The sequence below is a fragment of the Lepisma saccharinum genome, chromosome 4 (assembly GCF_977018435.1).
Source record: "Lepisma saccharinum chromosome 4, izLepSacc3.1, whole genome shotgun sequence".
NCBI lineage: Eukaryota > Metazoa > Arthropoda > Insecta > Zygentoma > Lepismatidae > Lepisma > Lepisma saccharinum.
The window spans coordinates 77,205,650-77,226,855 of record NC_139232.1 but is presented as its reverse complement, the minus strand read 5'-3'; the positions used below and the strand labels follow the sequence as shown (position 1 = coordinate 77,226,855).

General features: G+C 38.3%; 1 protein-coding gene across 7 annotated transcripts in view; it reads left to right on the top strand.

The window, feature by feature from the left end:
• The window catches only part of fmt (phosphatase 6 regulatory subunit 1-like protein fmt), a 111,796-nt gene that overhangs the window by 68,829 nt on the left and 21,761 nt on the right, over positions 1-21,206 (top strand). For 6 of the 7 annotated variants that reach the window (XM_083120814.1, XM_083120818.1, XM_083120816.1 and 3 more), the window contains exons 15-17: positions 5,623-5,720; positions 9,017-9,202; positions 19,994-20,100. In XM_083120814.1, coding sequence (XP_082976940.1) covers positions 5,623-5,720; positions 9,017-9,202; positions 19,994-20,100 — 391 coding nt within the window. The remainder of the gene's footprint in view (positions 1-5,622; positions 5,721-9,016; positions 9,203-19,993; positions 20,101-21,206) is intronic. The other variant, XM_083120817.1, reaches the window with a different exon arrangement.

Here is a 21,206-nt window from a genome sequence, read left to right as displayed (position 1 = left end):
CGAATGAGTGTTTTCGTCTCCCCTCAGCCAAGCTATGCTATTTTTGGCTTCAGCTATGTCTTTGTCCAGGCCAGGGAGGAGAAATGGGGGGGGGGGGGGTTGGCTGTTTTTCAGGAAGGCATTTGGAAGGGCGAATTCATTGTTACAGCTGTGGTCGGTTGTGTTTGCGAACTGTTTCGTTTAATTGTGAGTGATTTTGATCAGTGGCGGACTGTGTGCTATTGTGTACTTGTTTCATACAGATCAGTGGTGGTCTGTGTGTGTAGTCTTGCTTCGCAGTTTAAAGATCAGTGTTTCAATCTTCCGAATGGGGGGCTCGCAATTTTCAAATTTGGTAAAAAAAAATCATTTTTTTCTTTCTTCTAATTCTTGTTCTAACCGATAATGGAAAATTCTGTGTTTATGCCAATTAGGCTTACAGCCCCATGTGTACTGAACAAAATGAGCTATAACTTGTAACTCCAGTGTTCTTAGTTCCTGAGCTAAAAAAAATTAATGTACGTGCGCCGAATTTCAAATTTCCCACTGGAAAAACTCTGGTGCTTCGCATTGGAAAATCTTTTTTTTTTCTTGGAAACTATCTTGAATATTTGCGTGATTTTTTTGTACGACAATGCCAAACATATCAGGCAATGTGAAGGTACAATTTTACACATTTACGTCACGGCGCTGCCGAATGGGGGCTCGCGATTTTCAAATTTGGTAAATATTTGTGAGGGCTGCGGTGGCTCAGTCGGTAACGCGTCTGACAACCATGCTAAAGGTCCCGGGTTCGAACCCCGGCCGGTTCAAATCCGGGAACTTTTCTAACGATGGAAGCGGCCCCGGCGCCCACCCAGCGTCGAATAACATGGGTACCTGGGGGAAACCCTGGGGGGTAAAGGCGGTCAGGGGCGTGATGCTGATCACATCACCCCCACTCACGACCGGATCAAGAAAGTGTGGGGCGTTACCCCCACACCCCCTATACGCCTTCATGGCGTAGTGCTAAGCACAGGGGAGCACTTTTTGGTAAATAATATGTAAATATCATGTATGTTATAATTTGATTATTTACATTCATCATCATGTTATTATTAATAGGTGTCATCACTCATTGATTTTCACATGTGGGTAGTCTGCACTTGTCAGTGCACTTGATGTTATTTAGACAGAAGACGCAGTTTGTAGTTTCTAATGAATTGGCTGGTTGATTGATTTGTTGTTTCAAGTCCACTTTATGCAAGCCTAATTGGGACAGGACCTACAGTTTAAAGTGGGATCCGAACCACTGTGTGTCTCCACCGGGTATCAAACCTGGTACCCCTTGATTATAAGGCAACGACGCTACTACTGCACCATCGGGGAGGCAGTTTCTAATGGAGTTGCATGCTAGTAGAACTAAAGGAGTTTAAGATGCTGTCTTCCATTCCATCCAATCCATTACCAGCTCCTTTGTTACATCATGTTTTTTTCAATGTCCACCTTCTTCCACTTGGTCTAGGTGTACGTGGATCATTCAGAAGAAATCTCTTACTTATAGCGGATTGATAATCGCACGTTAAGCATGGTTCTTGCAAGTTGATAAATGTCTTTCTCACCCATCTTTGCACAGAATAGATGACATGTCATGTCATTCACACAATGTTTGGAAGATTTTGAAACATACAGTAAGCACGAGAATTACAGTTTGCCCATTACTATTTAATTGAGATCCCATTGATCTCCGAGGGTGCGAAAATATATTCCTGTGTTTGTCTGTTGGCAGGAAGAATGCGCATACTTTTCTTTTTCCTGCAAATGCATTTGGAGACTTACCATATCTTGACAAACATTTTTAATAAAAATTGAAGCTATTTTCTTAATGTCAAGAACCCACATGGGTATTTTAGTACTATACTCTGAAGTGCCAAAAGTCATGGGATAGTGGGAGGGAACTAGTTGATGGAGCTGTAACATCGCTGCAAACCGGTCGAACGTCGCGAAGCAGTTGCAGTGTTGTCAGGTAGACTTCTGTGAGTGTAGTGAAATGTCGTGTACCATGGTGATGGCAACCCGACGGGAATTATCGGTGTTTGAGCGTGGGATGATAGTTGGTGCTAGGCAAATGGGGCATGCAATTTCGGAAGTCGTCTGGACACTGAACTTTTCTCGCTCCACAGTATCAAGGGTGGACCGTGAGTACCGCTTTGGAGGCATCAGGGACAACACAGTGGCGCCCACAAGTGATGAATGACCGCGACCAGCGACGTCTGGACAGATTCGTCCGGGCAAACAGACAAGCAACAATGCATGATCTGACAGTAGGAATCAATGCAGGACATCTCAGAAACTTGTCTCAGAGGTCAGTGCAACGCAATTTGGTTTCCATGGGGGTATCGCAGCCGAAGACCGACATTTGTGCCTCTACTAACCACTGTCCATCGGCGACAGCGATGCAAATTTGCTCTGGAACACGTGCATTGGGCCTTAGAGGACTGGTAACGTGTAGCATGGTCAGATGAGTCGTGTTTCCAATTGGTAAGCGTGGATGGTAGGGTCCGGGTAAGGTGCAGACCCCATGAGGCCATGAACCCAAGTTGTCAACAAGGCACTGTGCAAGCTGGTGGTGGTTCCGTTATGGTGTGGGTCGTGTTTACTTGGCATGGTTTGGGTCCTCTGGTTCTCATGAACCAGACAATGAACACTCATCACTATATTCAGCGGCTTGGTGACCATCTCCAACCCTTTATAAACTTCATGTACCCTGGCAACAATGGGATTTTCCAGGATGACAATGCGCCATGTCACCGGGCCGCAATGGTGCGCGACTGGTTTGAGGAACATTCTGGCAACTTACAACACATGAATTAGCCTCCTAGATTGCCGGACATGAACCCTATCGAGCACATGTGGGATGTCATCGAACGGACTATGCGTGCCCAGGATCCTCCACATGCAACAATGACCGAATTGTGGATGGCAATAGAGACTGCATGGCTACACATCCCTCCAGCGGATTAGCAGCTTGTTGCAACCTTGCCACATCGAATTGCTGCACTTCGCCATGCTCGAGGGGGTCCCACTCGTTATTAGGTAGGTTTCCCATGACTTTTGGCACTTCAGTGTATTTCAGAAAGAATTTAACCACAATTCTTTCATGGAATCTCAAACACACAATACACACATCTGTGTCGTCTGAGCCTCTCATTACCTCTTCATAACCCTCATTAGCACCGGCAGTATTCATCAACAAATTACTATATCTTCTTCATGTTTACTGTTGAGATTGAGCACTTTGGGGCTCCCTTCAGATGTGATGTTCCATCATTTATCTCCACAGTTCGGGAAGTGTTCTATTCAAAAGATTTACAAGATGCTCTGGTTTCCTACATTCGGCAACAAGAAATGCAATTAGAGTTGTTTTATTCATTACGTGACTTAGGAATTTCCTTCACTTTCTGACAATCTGGGAAGATGAGATGCTCTGTGACTGCTGCCCGAGTTATTGCCATCTGATTATCCTTTCGGTGTTCTTTATAGACATCTCATTGTATGTATCAAACAGACATAGATTCTTGGACTAGTATTTCCTTCTGGAAGGCAGATAGATCTCACCAAAGTGTGACTCCTCTTCTTTTACTCTTGAATAAGAGCCTTATCATCAATCGTCGTAGCTGAATTTCCAGATATTTCCTCAGGGATGATAATATTTTTCCGCAAGTATGTCTGTAATGCCCATGATAATGGTTCTAAGAGAAAGCTCATTTGAAGATTCTTATTCTGTGCTGTCACAATAATTCAACCAAATAGTGTCTTGTCTGATAATTGACCTGCCATAACTATCCACCACCTTCTTCTTGGATCAAGAGAGGAACAGAAAGAACTGGACGAAAACCATGTACAGCCGATGTTTATGCAACTGAAAGAACATTCAGAGAACAGATACAGTACAGTATGGATTAGTACAGGTAACAGAAAGACCCTACAGTCGCTTGGACCACTTGGACCGTTGCTCATATGATGTAAGTCACTATAGAGCAATGTGTGTACCAATAGAACATCTCAGAAATGGACATGGTCACAGCAGTAACTCACCCCTAGTATGGTGTGTGATCTCGAACAGCCAACACCGCTGCACATCTGTGTGGCATGGACTCGATGAGAGCTTGGAAGATTCCTCGCCACTCTTCACTTTGGGCAATTTCAGCTCAGGAAGAGTTGAGGGAGGTGCGATCCTACCTAGAATGCATCTGCCAAGTGCATCCCATACATTCTCTATCGGATTTAAGTTCAGTAATTATGGTGGCCACTCCATACTCACTATTCCCTTGTCCTCTGGCACCTTTGCACTAACAGAACTCTGTGAGGATGATCATTATCGCCGATGAAAAGGAAACTATCACCTATTTCATCTGCGCACGGCATGGCGAGAGGTCTGAGGTTCTCGTCTCCATATCTAAGGGCCGTCAAACTGCCATTTTGGATGACGTGGAGGTCCGTACATCCCACAATTTTAATTCCAACCAACAATATCATTCCACCACCTCCATTTTGTTCTTGAACATAAACAGGGTTATAGCGTGTTCCACATTCCCTCCAGATTAGGCATGTCTATTGTAAGGCTGGGGGCTGAATTGCAACTCATCAACTCATCGGAGAACAATGTTCAACCGCATTCATTGTGGCCCCAATTGCGATGTTCCTCAGCCAAGTTCCTACGGACTGAAAGCTGTACGGTGATGGAACACACACTATGAGTCTATATGAATAGAGGCCATCTTTAAGAAGTCGATTGCTGTGAGAATGGCATGTTATAGTTTCTGTTGTCTTCTGTTCCAATCGGTTGTTAACAAGATGTACCCCTTATCTCTTGCTGTTGTTGCTCGCGGATGGCCTTGACCTTGCCTTCGTCGCACATTTCCCATTGTTTGGAACCAAATATACAGGCGAGAAATGGCATTTTGAAACACTCCAAGGGCTACAGATACCTCTCGCTGTCTGTCTAGCGTCCATCCTTCCTATGGTTCTCCACACCATTGATTCAAGTAAGTTGCACTTTAGGGGCATTGTACCACTTGCCCACGTTCTCAATGAACTTTTACACTGTCCTTGGACTGCTACAGTCATTCTCACAGCTGCGCACTTCAGTTGTTAATTCAGAGATATCGATCGGCATTAATGATGGGCAAATAGTCAATTGACTCCAGTAATGGTGTTAAATACCATCCAACTTGTCAATTAAATTATTAAAATATTCACATATTTTAATTAGTATTATTATTATAATCTTAATTATTATCATCATTATTATTAATTTAGATCAGAATTACTGTAATTGTCATTTCTAATAGTAAATGTCAAACTATTAAAAATTATCAAAGCTTTCCATTTACATCAAGGTTATCTGGGGAGTGGAGTGATAACACACAGAAGGCAAAGAGTTGTGACATGCTATCACATACTTTCCATCTCTAGGCATCCCAACCTTACCAAAAATTCATATTAGAACCCATCTACCCGAGTGGTATTGACAACTTGCGTGGCTCAAGGCCTATATTCTCATGGAACTGTTGTCACTCCAAATCATTAACAATCTGGGTCTTAGCATTTACCCTTAGTTTTTTAATCCTCTTGTATACTTTATTTTCTTTTTATTTCTAGGTATTCTCTGATTACCAAATGCAGCAGATGGCACCTCAATTCATAGAGCACTATGGGTTTCATGATGATGAATTTACAGATGGGGAAGATGTAATGCAGTAAGTATCACTGCTTATAGATTGTTGCAATTTTATTTCATCATATGTTATATACACCTAGTCATGTGACGAGACTGATTTAAGTAGTTAAAAGTGGCATGTATAAACTGGTATCAGCCTCTGTAATAACCTTATATTTAATCTGATTCTGATACACATTTTTTACTTGTTAAAGTATGTTGAAAGAAGATATAAAAAATAACATTTGTAATATACAAACAATTTTTTTGGAGTATTTTTAGGGGCAGAAATGATATTGTTTTCCCATTAAATAACCATGTTAGAATCTTTTCCAAAATTATTGGTGAGAACAGTAACTTTTGTTATTTCAACACATCACTATAAGAGGCTTACACGTGACATGAGATTGTACCCTGTCAGTATGTTTGCGAAGCTTTGCTCTACGTGCTCATTAATAACTGGGTCATTGCCACAAAATGTCGTTGTGATAAAATTTGATTAGATTTTCTTGCAAGCAATATAATAAATGCCCAAGTTCATCATCATGAATCAGACCCAGATTGGTCATGCTACCGGCAAGAGTGCTAACCATTTGGTTGTGCAGGAAGTGAAAGAGAGCTGTCAAAATATTTGAAGCTGTCAATAAATTGGACCATTTAACAAGATGTCAATTTACAGCTGATGATAAGGCATTTATGTAATAAGTACGGTCTGGAGAAAATTGCTGCTACTTATAATTTGGGTAGACACACTACATATTAGTAAAATCAAAAGATTGTTTTTCAGGTTATGGTGTAAGTTATAGGGATTTCAGCATGTTCTAATTGTCAGTCCTAATAGCAGCAATTTACTCCTGACTATAGTTTGATTTTTGTAGCAAAATCCTGCGATTTCCTTGAAAAATCCTGAATTGTCTTTAATGGATTATTCTACCTTATATGAACTCTGTTGAACATTCAAGGCCTTTTGCACAAGTAGAGGAAAGGTTAGTGCTGTAGTGAAGGAGTATATATGAGGGAGGTTGAAATATTTTTTTTTTTGTTCCTTATTATTATAAATATGCCCTTATGCCCTAAGTTCTTGACACTGTCTTTCCACACAGTTGCCCTTTCTATATGTGTGTGTGCAGCCATTTGTGCACTGCAGTAATTACAAACATTTGGCAACCGACATGCAGGATAAGGTAGATGTTCTCCAGATGCAGATTTTTTTATTCTTAAAGCAGTGCAGCTGCAGAGTGTAGTTATGTCAACACCTTGTGTCAAAGGCCAAGTTGTTTGGTATTGATTGCTAACTCCAATTGTTTCTAAAGCTGATTGGTACAGCCACTAGTGGTTATTTTGATTAAAAAATTTGCCATAATAGGAATCACAACCTGCAGAGCCTTGAATAGCTAGGGGAGACAAACAAAATAATTTCACCCCTTTCATTTTCTTGCAGCATTCCTAGGCAGGAAGTTGTGACATACAAACAGAAATACATTGTATGTAACTGTTTCTTCTCTAAGTCCTAACCACTTTTTCAACGGGTATAATTGTGTAAGCTTACATCGTGTTGATCCACATATTCTACAACAATATCTTGTCTGCTGTTCAGGAATGCATTGTGTACCTCGAACTATATGAGCTCAGGATAGAATTGGTTCAAATGTTTGGCTTCATTCTGCAACCAGCTTCATATTCTTGTGGTCAGTATGCCAATGTACTGTACTGCATTCATCGTATTGCAAATTTTTCTACTGCTCCGTTAAACCATTTAACATTTTTGGTTGTAACACAATGAGTATGTTTGAAACTGAATTCCAACCACAGCTACCAAAGGTTTTGTCAAGTCTGGGCATGGGCTTCTCATATTTCTATAAATAGCCTGTAATTTAGTTCAAAATTCTGTGTTTTTTGCTATTTTATTTTTTAAATCAATATAAAAATATAATGCATGTACTGTGGTTTTTAATGTAAATATCTTAATGAATTCCTTTTTTCCAAGCAAAACCTGTTGCAGTTACCTGTTTATATACATTAATGATGAGGTTATTCATTTATCCTAATGTTATATTTAATTTTATTCTATATACATATATTTATTGAAATGGGTAAAATTTATTGGTCTTTATTGGTGCATCATGAGTCTGTCCATTACAAATGATCCATGAAGAACCTGAATGATTCATATTGTTCTTCATTTGTGTATGTAATCAGGTGACTGCGTAGGTTTTTGCCTTAGGAAAAATAAGCTGTATTAATTTTTAAATACAAAAAGCAAGATACATACGTGAATTATATCTTGATATTCATTAAAAAATAACAAAAAGGCAGAATTTGGCAGTAAATTACACTCTATTTATAGAAATATTATATATCAGGTGATACTGATAGAGTACATCTGTTCCAACCCAAATGTAAACTATTCACTTCTTTTCACAGTAGACTGTTGATATGTAATTCACATTATTTCACAGTATACACTTTTAATTTATAGTCCTGAAATGTTCTTGACATTATATATTTAGTTGGAATGAAAACGGAAATAAGGCAGCTTTCCTTTCACTTTTACACATTTTCCATGCAAGGGGACTTCTAATTTTTGTTTCATGATTGCCTTATTTCTGTTTTTATCACAGCTATTGACATCTTAACATCATGCATATAGCCAGGGGTAGACAAAACTAAAAATAACCCATGTGCCAGCTTTTTTTTTAATTTTTTTTTTCAAATTACAGAATAAGAAAGTCATGAATCCAACTAAGAGAAACTATGAAATGTGATCTTAAAACATTTAATTTATTAATTAATAAGAGATTGGATTAAAAGTAATTATTTGTTATGCCAGAGTACCCTTCCGAAAGACAGCTCAACTGGTAACTGCTTGAATAACTATGCAATATATTCTAACATATGGCAGGCTCTACCATATTGCCACAGATTTTAAATTTTGGCTAGCAACAGTGCAAAAATGTATAATGGCATGTTTATTATTCAGATTTAATGGTACATGTGATTCAGAAAACACACTGATATTAAAAAGCACATACTTTACTCATTATTTAAAAAAAAGTAATGAAAATTTTTGTAAGCGAACTCGAAATATTAAACCTTTTTTTTAGAACAGAATTTAAAAATTCAGACACCAGGTGAAAATTTTCAGGTGCTATGGCAACTGGGCACCCTGTATTTTTCTACCCCTGATAATAGCATAACATTACAAGGTGTTCATTTCTTAATTGCTGTAGTTTTCGTATGGTTCTTCGTCCTTTGGCTATTTCATCTTGTGTAGGATTTTGGCACCATGTGAAACACCAGCAGTAGTAAGTAGCTAATGCATGTTGTTAATTTCAGCTCCTCTGTAGATCGCCTTACAAGTATGACATTTAACTTCACTGAGGATGAATTAGGCCGTCAAGCTGAAATATTCAAACAAGTGTGTGCACAAAAGATTCATCCTTTAGATGATAATGATGAAGACATCTGGGATGATAGGGAACAGGAACTCACTTTTCAAAATGTGATTGGCGCAAAGGCCAGGTATGATAATGACATGTTCTAACATGCAGATCCAAGTTAGCTGTTGCTTTCTGCATTTGAATGTGGCTAAATAGTATTTACTGGCAAAGGGGAAGCTCCAAATACCCCTCTCAGAATGTGCCAAACCTGAATGTTGTAGAGTGTACGCCACATGCATCTCTTTTGCAAGCTTTCTGCCTTTCAACTTTGTTGCTTCTCTTCTTCACGTGCAATGCTTAAGCTGGGTAATTTAAGTGTTGGTAAGGTAGTGGAGGCAATTATTTGCTTCTCTTATTTGTTGCATGCTGCCGGCCTCCATGGTAGAGTGATTATCACAAAGTCAGGGGTCCCGGGTTTGAATCCCAGTCTGGGCATCGCTGCCTTCTAATCAAGGGGTTCCCGAGTTCGATACCTGGTGGAGGCACATAGTGGTTCAGATCCCACTTTAAACTGTAGGTCCAGTCCCGATTAGCCTTACTGTGCATAAAGTAAACTTAAAATATCAATTCAACCAACCCAGCCTGGACATGGGTGTTTGTGAGTGTCCATTCGTCAATTTCAACACATCATCACTCATATCCATCTTCACGATTAGCCAAAAGTGGCAGAAAAATTAAGTAAAATTAACCAATCAATCAATCTTATTTGTGGCATGCTGTTTACACAGGGTGTCTACCAGTCTGAAAATCATGGAAAAGTTACTCGTTGATTTCTGAGCAAATCAGAAGTCTTGTAATAGGCAAACTCTTAACAACAGAGAATGCCTAAAACTCAGTGGCTGCAATGGATACATTTACTACAGCAGGTGTTACTCATTCAACAAGATAAATTTAGTGTATCTGGTCCCTGTGTTCAACACAAATCTCTGTCCACAAGTTCTATTTTACTGCCATACCTTGTCATGATGTTTGTTCCTCCATGCCCCTCTCGTCTGTGGTGGCAGCATGAAGATTCCATCTTCATTACAAACACTTGTGGTGCTTTTGGAGAACAAACTAATTTGTTTTTCACTTTTTATAAAATACAATTTCAATCATTTTCTCTCAATCCTTCATTCTTGTTCACTCAAAAATGACTCATTTGTGCCAGTTTTCTTTCTGTATTTATCCATCTTCTCATTGATTTACAGATCTCTAATTTTACTTTTACTTTTACACATATTTAGTTGTGTGTAAAATGTTTGAAGCTCAGCATTTCAGACTATTGAGGAAAATCTCTTATTTGATGCAGCCAAGAAATTTCAATGTAATGTAGGTAAATAGAGCTCAAGTTGTTTTTTAGACAATATTTCTCTGATTGTTAGTGAATTTTCTTCATTAGCTTGTGATTTTAATTGGGCATTGCATGCCATCTGTTTTTTCATATTCTAACACTATTTCAAGAGAGCTCTCTTCAAACATCAATTTGTTAAATAGCTGTCATTGGGTACAAAATCTAGTGTCAGGATAATAAAAATTATACAGTGGATAAGTGCCCAATTAAGATTGCATGGTATTTGTGGTGGTAGACATTAATAATCTTGATACTGATGCATACTGAAAACTTTTATTTTTAATCTTATATTACTGTGTTAATCATCTTCTCATTTGTTGAAAACATTATTTTCTGTTAGTAGATGTAGTAAGTGCTGCTATATGATGCATGTGTAAATCAGTTACTAGTGTGTGAAGATAATGTTGACATACTGGGGAATGATGTAAATAAATACACTTAAGAATATGCTAAAATAGGTTTGAAAGTTAGCACAAGCAGAGAATTTTTGGGACCAATAGAAAAAGCATTACGTGTGGTAAAAAGTTAATTTGTAAATTGATTTTCCTGAAGATACGTGTGAGTGATTTTGCAAATTTTTTATTAGTTGAATGCGAGTTAATATGAAGTACAGTTAGTTCACATTTGTTTATTTTCCCCAGATGATTTTAACACTAAACAGTCATAAACAGCTTGTAAAAATCTTCCTCCTAGATGATATGGACTGTTTGTGAAGTTGAAAAGTTGTCAATCCAGATGATTTGCCTTGCCTGCTGGTAAACATATTATGTAATTTCATTTGTCCTCTGAATGAAAGAATAACTACAGTAGTGTTTTTTTTTCTTGAATGTAGTTTTTTGTAAGTGTCCTTTCCTGTCAAGTATTCACTTTCGAGAAACAGGACAGTAAAACAAATTTTTATCACTATTGAACCTCAAACTGCATTATCATTCATACATCCAAACCTAAGACCATGGAACCTTTTTCCTTTTTTCCTTGAGACTACACTTTATGTTTTACTGAAAAGGAAAGAAACAATTTGCTATGTGTTTGCACCTAATGTGTAAGAAAGCCAGCTCAGGACAAGTAATCAGTTTGTTCCAAAACCAGACATTGGGACACTACTATCGGATTAAAAATTATAGGTTTGCGGGTTTGGACTCCAATTAAAAATTAACCAGTAATTCTACAAAAAAACTAGTTACATCAAAATTTAGCTTATTCATTTCTGTGTTAATCTATGCTAACCAATTTTTTTTCGAGTATCCTTATATTTTTAACTTCGTGAGAACAAAAAAAGGATTTTTTTAGTAAAGGCCCATTTTTTTTTTTTTTTTTTTTAGTTTTTCAAACGATCGCTCTGTTTGAAATTCTATAAATCAAAAATGGGTTGTCCGATCGTGATGACATTTTAGTATGGTAAAGGCAGAAATGTTTTAAACATAAATATTAATTTTCAGATTTTAAAAATTTGTCAAAAAACAGTTATCATCAATTTTATGAAACAACTTTTTCTTAGTATTGGGTAGTTCTACAAATACAAAATTGGTCTTATTTTGAAGCTCAATTCATCTGTTTTTAAAATCCATTATCACTGCTAATTCACATTGAGAAACCAATTTTATACAGTTTTTTATTCAGCAGAGTGAAGATGAGCACGAAACGTGGCAAGACAGCAAGCACCAACTCACAGTGCAAGCCTGGCAGTTTCCACTTTTTAACAGATATCGCTGTGTGCCTCGTTGCCACGTTCTGCGCTCATCTTTACTCCACTGAATAAAAATCTGTATAAAATCAGTTTCTCAATGTGAATTGACAGTTCTTCTTTGTAGTTAATCAGTGGTGTTTTATTCATTCTAGTTTTTGGACTTTTAACCACTGTTATTTTTTAAAAAAGATTTACCTATGTTTCGGCTCCATCATCAGCGTAGCGTGTAGTTTGTTAGATCATATAAATGGTCTATAAGTGGTTGCCTTGGAGGATTATTCTTGGTGGCCTAGGGTCGACCACGTATGTCGGTCACAAGGACCTCTATATACATAAAGTTGCCAGGTAGGATTATCAGTGGCCCAGGCTCCACTTCGTCAGATGACCACGTCAAGGTCACAAGGCTTTGTGTGTGGCACCGTTAGGTTTCCACCTTGATCCCCGGGGACTGGACCGCCCTGGATTGCATGACGTAAAGTGGGGTTGGTGTGCTATGTATATGAATAGTCTATAGAGACTGTGTGTGTGGAGGGATAGTGTCCGAATTATGTACCCTGGTCCCGTTGTTGTTTATGACTTTTGTAGTTTGTATTTTTGTACAATTTGTTCACTACTTTTTAGTGTTTATGTTGTGTTCTGTGGGTAAATGTATGACATGTGGATGCATTGGTGTAGTGCTGCCATCTATTGTTTTTTTGTGAAAGTTTCTGACTAATGGTGTCCATATTGGTCTGATATCTAGGCTGGGTTGGCTGATCGATTCTGTTGTTGTTGTCATATGTGATGCTTCCTTGAATTTTCTGCTGTAGCAATTTTATTCCCTCTTTATTATCTGTGTTTTATCCCATTACATTCTGTGGCTGTTTTCCCAGGCGTGGGTCGCTAGTTTGGATCTTTCAAAGTATCCCAGCCTGATGTTTGTTTTGTGTTCCCCCACCCTCGCTTCAAGTGTTCTGCATGTTTCCCCAATGTATTCCCTCCCGCATTCACATGGGATGCTGTAGATTACGTTTTTTTGTTTTTATATCGGGTGTGTGGGGTTTAGTGTGGACCAGGTTGGATCCCCCCCATCGGATCACCTAGGGCTATCCATATTGCAGATAGGACCAGCCAGGCTCTAGTAAGGGAACGCATCAATTTTCACAGAATGAACCAAGAGAGGCTTATCTCTCAAATAAACCACATCAACAAGAATTTATTGCATTCTCTAGAAGATCAAGACTACAAACGAATAACAAAATCAGTCCAGAATACACAACAGAAAGTTATTCACAAACAAAAGAAAACACATGATAGAAAATTCCAACTACTAACCAGACAAACAAACAGACAGACACAAGAACCCCCCACACACACACACACAAAGCCACTATTCGGAACCTTTCAAGCTACACATTGTCACAAGAAGAGGAAAGGGTACTAAGTAAGGGCCTCAACTTTGCTCTTCCACCCAAGAAATTACCTGTACTAGACTAATTGCCTCAGTAGAAAATGCCACTGCAGAAATGCAACCTGAACAAGCTGAGTAACTCAGATGGGAGATCAGAAAAGCTATCGAAAAACGACCACAGCTCTCACACAATAACATCACTCAACAGGTGATAACAGCCATCACAAACCTCAAAAAGAACAGAGATTACAATACTCCCAGCAGACAAAGGCAACTGCACAGTTGTACTCAACGCAACAGCATACCAAGAAAAACTCAAACCATTAGTTAACAATGATAGCTATACCCAACTAAAAAAGGACCCTACTCCAACAATAGAAAGAAAGGTACAAGCAACTGTAAGAAAAATTAAGACGGACATACCTGAAATCATAAGAAAATCAATCCATATTACAGCAAACCTCCTCTCATGTATGGACTACCAAAAATTCACAAAACAGACATACCACTTCATCCTATTGTTAGCACTAGGGAGTCACCATGCTACAACCTGGCAAAATTTCTACTACCAGCACTCACCCCCCTTCGCAGGAAACACAACAACACACACAAAAACAAAGAACATTTCATTCAACGTATCCAAGGGATACAACTCACTGGACATGAAATTCTGGTCAGCTTTGACATAGTTAGCCTGTTCACCATCATACCAATAAATGAAGCATTGCAAATCACACAAGGGAAACGCCTAGAACATGACACCCCACTAGGAAATCTAAAACCTGAACAAATAATGGAAATGCTCAACCTCTGCTTGACCACTACAAACTTCCAAATAGACGACCTATTCTACCAACAGAAAGAAGGCATGGCCATGGAATCTCCTCTGTCTCCAATAGTCATCAATATCTATATGGAACATTTCGAAGAAATAGCTTTAACCACACACCACCTCAAACCGTCCACCTGGTTCAGGTACGTGGATGACACTTTTATAGTCTGGCCACATGGAGAACACACGTTGCCCATCTTTCTGCAACACCTAAACAGCCTAAGCGCCACAATCCAATTCACCATGGAAGTGGAAAAAAACAGAACTATACTTTTCCTAGATGTACTAGTTACAACGCAAGACCACACCCTTTCCACAAAAGTGTACAGAAAACCTACCCATACAGGACAATATCTAAACTTCCTCTCCAACCACCCCAAGTACATAAAAACTGGCATAGTAAAAACACTTGCACCGAGCAAAAACCATATGTAAAACCGAACAGGACCTTACCAACGAAAAGAAATCACTCTACAAAGATCTCAAAACCAATAACTACCCACACAAAATAATAAACCCCATAATATGGACAGAAGAAACAGCAGACCCACTTCCAAAAGAAAAACCACTGGCCACGATCCACACACCATACATAAAAGGAATATCCGAAAGAATCCAAAAAATAACGAAGAAATATAACATCAGAATTACATTCCACTCCAGGAACACACTTCGATCCAACCTGGTCCACACTAAACCCCACACACCCGATATAAAAACAAAGAAACGTAATCTACAGCATCCCATGTGAATGCGGGAGGGAATACATTGGGGAAACATCCAGAAAAATTGAAGCGAGGGTGGGGGAACACAAAACAAACATCAGGCTGGGATACTTTGAAAGATCCAAACTAGGGACCCACGCCTGGGAAAACAGCCACAGAATGCAATGGGATAAAACACAGATAATAAAGAGGGAAGAAAATTGCTACAGCAGAAAATTCAAGGAAGCATCGCATATGACAACAACAGAAGAACCGATCAGCCAACCCAGCCTAGAGATCAGATCAATATGGACACCATTAGTCAGAAACTTTCACAAAAAAACAATAGATGGCAGCACTACACCAACGCATCCACATGTCATACATTTATCCACAGAACACAACATAAACACTAAAAAGTAGTGAACAAATTGTACAAAAATACAAACTAGAAAAATCATAAACAACAACGGGACCAGGGTACACAATTCGGACACTATCCCTCCACACACATAAGATCTCGGGCATAGTCTATATAGACTATTCATATACATTGCACACCAACCCTGCTTTATGTCAACATGCAATCCAGGGCGGTCCAGTCCCCGGGGATCAAGGTGGAAACCTAACAGTGCCACATGAAGCCTTGATCCTGACCTTGATGTGGTCATCTGACGAAGTGGAGCCTGGGCCACTGATAATCCTACCTGGCAACTTTATGTATATAGAGGTCCTTGTGACCGACATACGTGGTCGAGCCTACGCCACCAAGAATAATCCTCCAAGGCAACCATTTATAGACCATTTATATGATCAAACAGACTACACACTACCCTGAAGAGGGAGGCAGATTCAGCCTCCGAAACGTGGGTAAATAAATCTCTTTTAAAAAATAACAGTGGTTAAAAGTTCAAAAACTAGAATGAATTGACAGTGATCATGAATTTTAAAAACAGATGCAAAGAGTGGGGTCTCCCTGATGGCACAGTGGTTTTGTCGTCGCCTTGTAATCAGGGGGTCCCGGGTTCGATACCGGGTGGAGGCACACGTGGTTTGGATCCCACTTTAAACTGTAGGTCCAGTCCCGATTAGCCTTACTGTGCATAAAGTGGACTTAACATAAAACACCAAATCAACCAACCAGTTGCAAAGAGCTTCAAAACAAGACTAGTTTTGTATTTGTAGGACTACTCAATACTAAGAAAAAGTTGTTTCGCAAAATTGATGATAACGTTTTTTTGACAATTTTTTTAAATCTGAAAATTAATATTTATGTTCAAAACCTTTCTGCCTGCACCCTACTAAAATTTCATAATGATCGGACTACCCGTTTTTGATTTACGGAATTACAAAGATAGCGATAGTTTTTTTAAAAAAAGTCCCTTTTTTCGGTCTCAGGACGAATAAAGATATGAGGGAAACTCAAAAAATAATTGGTTAGCATAGATTAACGCAGAATTGAATAATCTAAATTTTGATGAAACTCGTTTTTTTGTAGGTCTACTGGTTAATTTTTAATTGCAGTCTAAACTGTAGTATCTATAATTTTTAATCCGATAGTAGGCAAACAAGCTGCAATAGTCCATCCTTCCAAGGAAATGAATGTACCTCTATTCCTGACACAGGAAACACAACATTTAAGAAATGCATGAATTCCCACCAGTGAATCACCATGTGCAGAAGTAATTTAGAAGCAGTTATTCACATAATGGATAAAGAAATAAAGTATGGGAGTTTGTACGAAAAGAAAATAGACTTTAATATTCATAATTCTTGGGTTATTACGAGGGCTGCTGGAAAAGTTTCTGCAAAATAACCACCAACAGTGGCGCTAGTGTTCCGCTATTATAAAAATCGGAAGAATAGAACTTTTTTATGTTTAAATTATCTTCGATTGTTTGCTTAAGTCTATTCGTTTATTTTTCACAGCAGTTTGAAGTAGTAGTTTCGTGTGAGAAATGGAAATTTCTTAAACTTTCGGGCAATGACTTTTTACGATTTCAAATGTAGTTTAACACCGAAACAATGCATCGAATGACTTCATTTGGCTTTTGGGGATGAAGCACCATCCAATAGGACTGTGTACAATTGGTTTTCCGAATTCCAGCGTGGTCGCACATTTCTCAGTGATGAATTTCGTGAAGGTCGTCCATCCACATCTGTTGTTGCCAGTAATGTTGATGCTGTGCGTAAAATGATTGAGAGAGATCGGCATGTGACATACCGTGAGATTCTGGCATCCTTGAACATTGACATGAAAGCAATACATACAATTTTGCATGGTCATCTGAACGTACAGAAACTTTCAAGCCGTTGGATCCCACACAACTTGACCGAAGGTCAAAAACAGGCTCGTGTAAATTGGTGTAAAGAAATGCTCAAAAAATTCAACCGAGGCAAGTCAAATTTGGTGTACTACATCGTTACAGGGGACAAAACTTGGATCTATTCATACGGACCTGAAACTAAACAGCAATCCACTGTTTGGGTGTTTCAAAGTGAGCCGAAACCAACAAAAGTTGTTCGTTTGAGGAGTGCTGCCAAGCAAATGATTGCTTGTTTCTTCGGTTATACCGGACATATGGCAACAATAGCTTTAGAAGATCGAAGGACTGTAAATGCTGAGTGGTATACAACAATTTGTTTGTCAGAGGTCATCAATGAATTGCGTAAAACAAGCTCAAATCGTCGCATTATTCTTCACCACAACAACGCCAGTTTCCACTCAGCACACCAAACTGTTTACTCACCTAATGACTTCTTTTTCCTCCCACACATGAAAAATTAGGTGCGTTATGAGCGATTTGTGTTGCCTGAAGCAGCTGAAGACACATTCCGAACAGCTGTTTCTGAGGTATCAGCTTCAGAGTGGGAAAAATGCTTTCAAAATTGGTTTGAGCATATGCAAAAGTGTATCAATCTTAAGGGTGAATACTTTGAAAAACAATAAAGCTATTCCCAGAATTTCACAAGTCTTTTTTCATATTGATTGCAGAAACATTTTCAGCAGCCCTCGTACTATACTTTAGAGCTTTCACAGATAGGACATTGAGTTTGATTTAGTTTAAATATTGGATCCTTAATGATTCAAGTTCCTATTATGCCAATTTTGTCCAATGTTTATGCATCAGAGATAAACTTTGCTGTGTCCCTATGATATATATGTATATACCGGGTGGTCCATTTATAATTATATTATGGAATATCGCATGCAGAATGCATCCAATCGAAAAATTGCACAGAATAAAAGTTTGATACTATTGAGGGGGTAAGTCAATGCCGCAAAAATTTTGTCGCTGCCACCCACCCCTTAGGGGGGTGGGGGTAAATTTGAAATTTCAAATGGAACACCCCCCACGTTTGACATATTTGGATTCCGTGTTGAAAAAGAAGAATTTTTTGTTTGAAAAATTTTGTAAAAAAATTACAAACATCGAACATTTATAAACATTTGGTAGTTTCAGATTCATTTTGTTCCCTTTATGTAATAATGGTTTGGTTTCCGTTGAGAACATTGCATAACCGAATTTTATTCAAAAAATGTGTGCAAGGAATTCGGCAAAAGAAAATTGTTTGCAATTTATGTTCTTGTGTAACAATAAATAATATTAATTTGTTCCAACTCTTTGGTTTCAAGGAACAATTTCATATGAACAACACTACTCACTACTACATTCAGGCTCGAGCCATGTTGGACACAAAATTTCCTGGTCGATGGATAGGACGTGAGGACCCCTTTCTTGGCCAACTCGTTCACCCGATCTCACGTCGCCTGATTTCTGCCTTTGGGGAATATTTAAAGAAAAGTGCTACCATGAAGTTCCAACAACGCCAGAAAACATGAGGCAACAAATTATTGATTCTTGTGCCTCTATCACTCCTGACATTTTGGGACGAACATTGTGGAGCTTCAGACACCGTGTTTTGAAATGCATTGAAGAGAACGGTCATCATTTTGAACATTTGCTCCCTTAAACATTTATTTGTGTACCTCAAATGGCAACTAATTTGTAGTAACATACTTAATTTTGTTGTTCATATGAAATTGTTCCTTGAAACCAAAGAGTTGGAACAAATTAATATTATTTATTGTTACACAAGAATATAAATTGCAAACAGTTTTCTTTTACCGAATTCCTTGCACACATTTTTTGAATAAAATTCGTTTATGCAATGTTCTCAGCGGAAACCAAAACCGTTATTACATAAAGGGAACAAAATGAATCTGAAACTACCAAATGTTTATAAATGTTCGAAGTTTGCAATTTTTTTACAAATTTTTTCAAACAAAAAAATACTTCTTTTTCCAAATATGTAAAACGAATGGGGTGGGTGGTGGCAAATTTCAAATTTACCCCTAAGGGGTGGGTGGTGGCAAATTTCAAATTTACCCCCCCCCTAAGGGGTGGGTGGTGGCAATGAAATTTTTGCGGCATTGACTTACCCCCTCAATAGTATCAAACTTTTATTCTGTGCAATTTTTCGATTGGATGCATTCTGCATGCGATATTCCATACTATCATTATAAATGGACCACCCGGTATATCTCTCGTTGAAAAGTTGCAACTGTTGGATTGATTTGTATGAAAGAGGAGAGGAAAGTCCACTGTAACTGCAATGTTAGTACCCTCTCATCCTGGTGATGATGCTTTGATAGATGTCATCCTGTTTGTGTTCATGCTATTGCTGTTTTCCGCAGGAAAAGCCAAACAGTTATAACATCAAAGGTAAAAGAGGAAATCAAAAATTGATAAACCTGAATTTGAGGTTTTGCTGTATACGAACTTTAGGTACACTATGTCTCTTCATCATTATAAATAATAAGAAGTTAATCAGGATTCTACAAAGATTACTCAATCCAAGATAAAGTGTCATAAAAAATTGATCATTTTATGAAAAATAATCACCCCCCCCCTTTTTTTTGTAGGAACCAACATGAAACTGAAGATTGTGCCGAGAACAGCAGCTCAGATGAAGATGAAAGGGCAGGACCCGAAGGAAAAGAAGTTGGCATGGAAATTGACTCCAGTGATGGTAAGTTTGTTTTCAAACTTCTGGATAAAAGTTGCCCATGTGATTGTGAAGAATTGAAAAACACAGTTTTTAAATAAACACATACCTAAAATTGTGTTCTTCAAATTGCCCTCTTATTATTCTTTTGTACCTTTTACAACTTTGTGAGTTTTTAGCTTCTTCTTCATCTGAGGATTGACTTGTTTTAAGTCCACTTTATACACAGATGTGCTAATCAGGACTAGACCTACAGTTTAAAGTGTGATCCAAACCACTGTGCAATGTGCCTTCATCGGGTATCAAACCCGGGACCCCTTGATTACAAGGTGACAATGCTCCTACTACAGCATCAGGAAGGCACTCTTCATCTGAGGAAGATTGCAGGTGGTTATTTAAAGTTTGATGAACAAATTCAGGTACCTGTCTTCTGTTACGTTGAAGATTCACTATCTTCTTGACAGCACAAGGTGTGCGTACAATAATAAATGGAAAGCTCAAAATGTTGGAATAAAGAGAGACTACTACTCAGATTGAAATTTCATATGCAAGAATGAAACTGGTTTTCTGTGGTAAATAAAATAACTTAATTGATGAAAGGAAGTGTTGCATTCATTATGCAGAATCAAAATGTAATACCAACAGATATTTTCCGTAGCCTATGTGAAATTATTGCAAGTAAAGAGCTTCTTGCATTTCATGCCGATTTAATGTGTTTGATCACAAATTGCCATTTTTGTGCCCAAGATTTGTGTTCAGTTCATGATTTCACTTTCAGAGCTTCTGGCTTTTAGTCCAGCCAGGTATACATTTTGTTCCTTAACTATTTAATTTGTTTATTTCCATCCTCATTTTCACGAAAACGTAAAAGAGGTTGAAACGTGATGCTAAAAACCAAAATACAGAGATTAGTGTGTCAAACCCTTATAATCAGTGTTACACACAGCTACCTAAATAAGTCATATATTGATGCGTTGTAAATTTATTGATAATTTTATAGAGCTGAGCTGATACCACCATTTGCCGATACTGATACCATGACCGATTCCTACCGATACTTGTATAAATCCAGTATAGAATAACAAAGGCTAGTTACCAAGTCATACTTATTCGTCACATCACTAGGCACA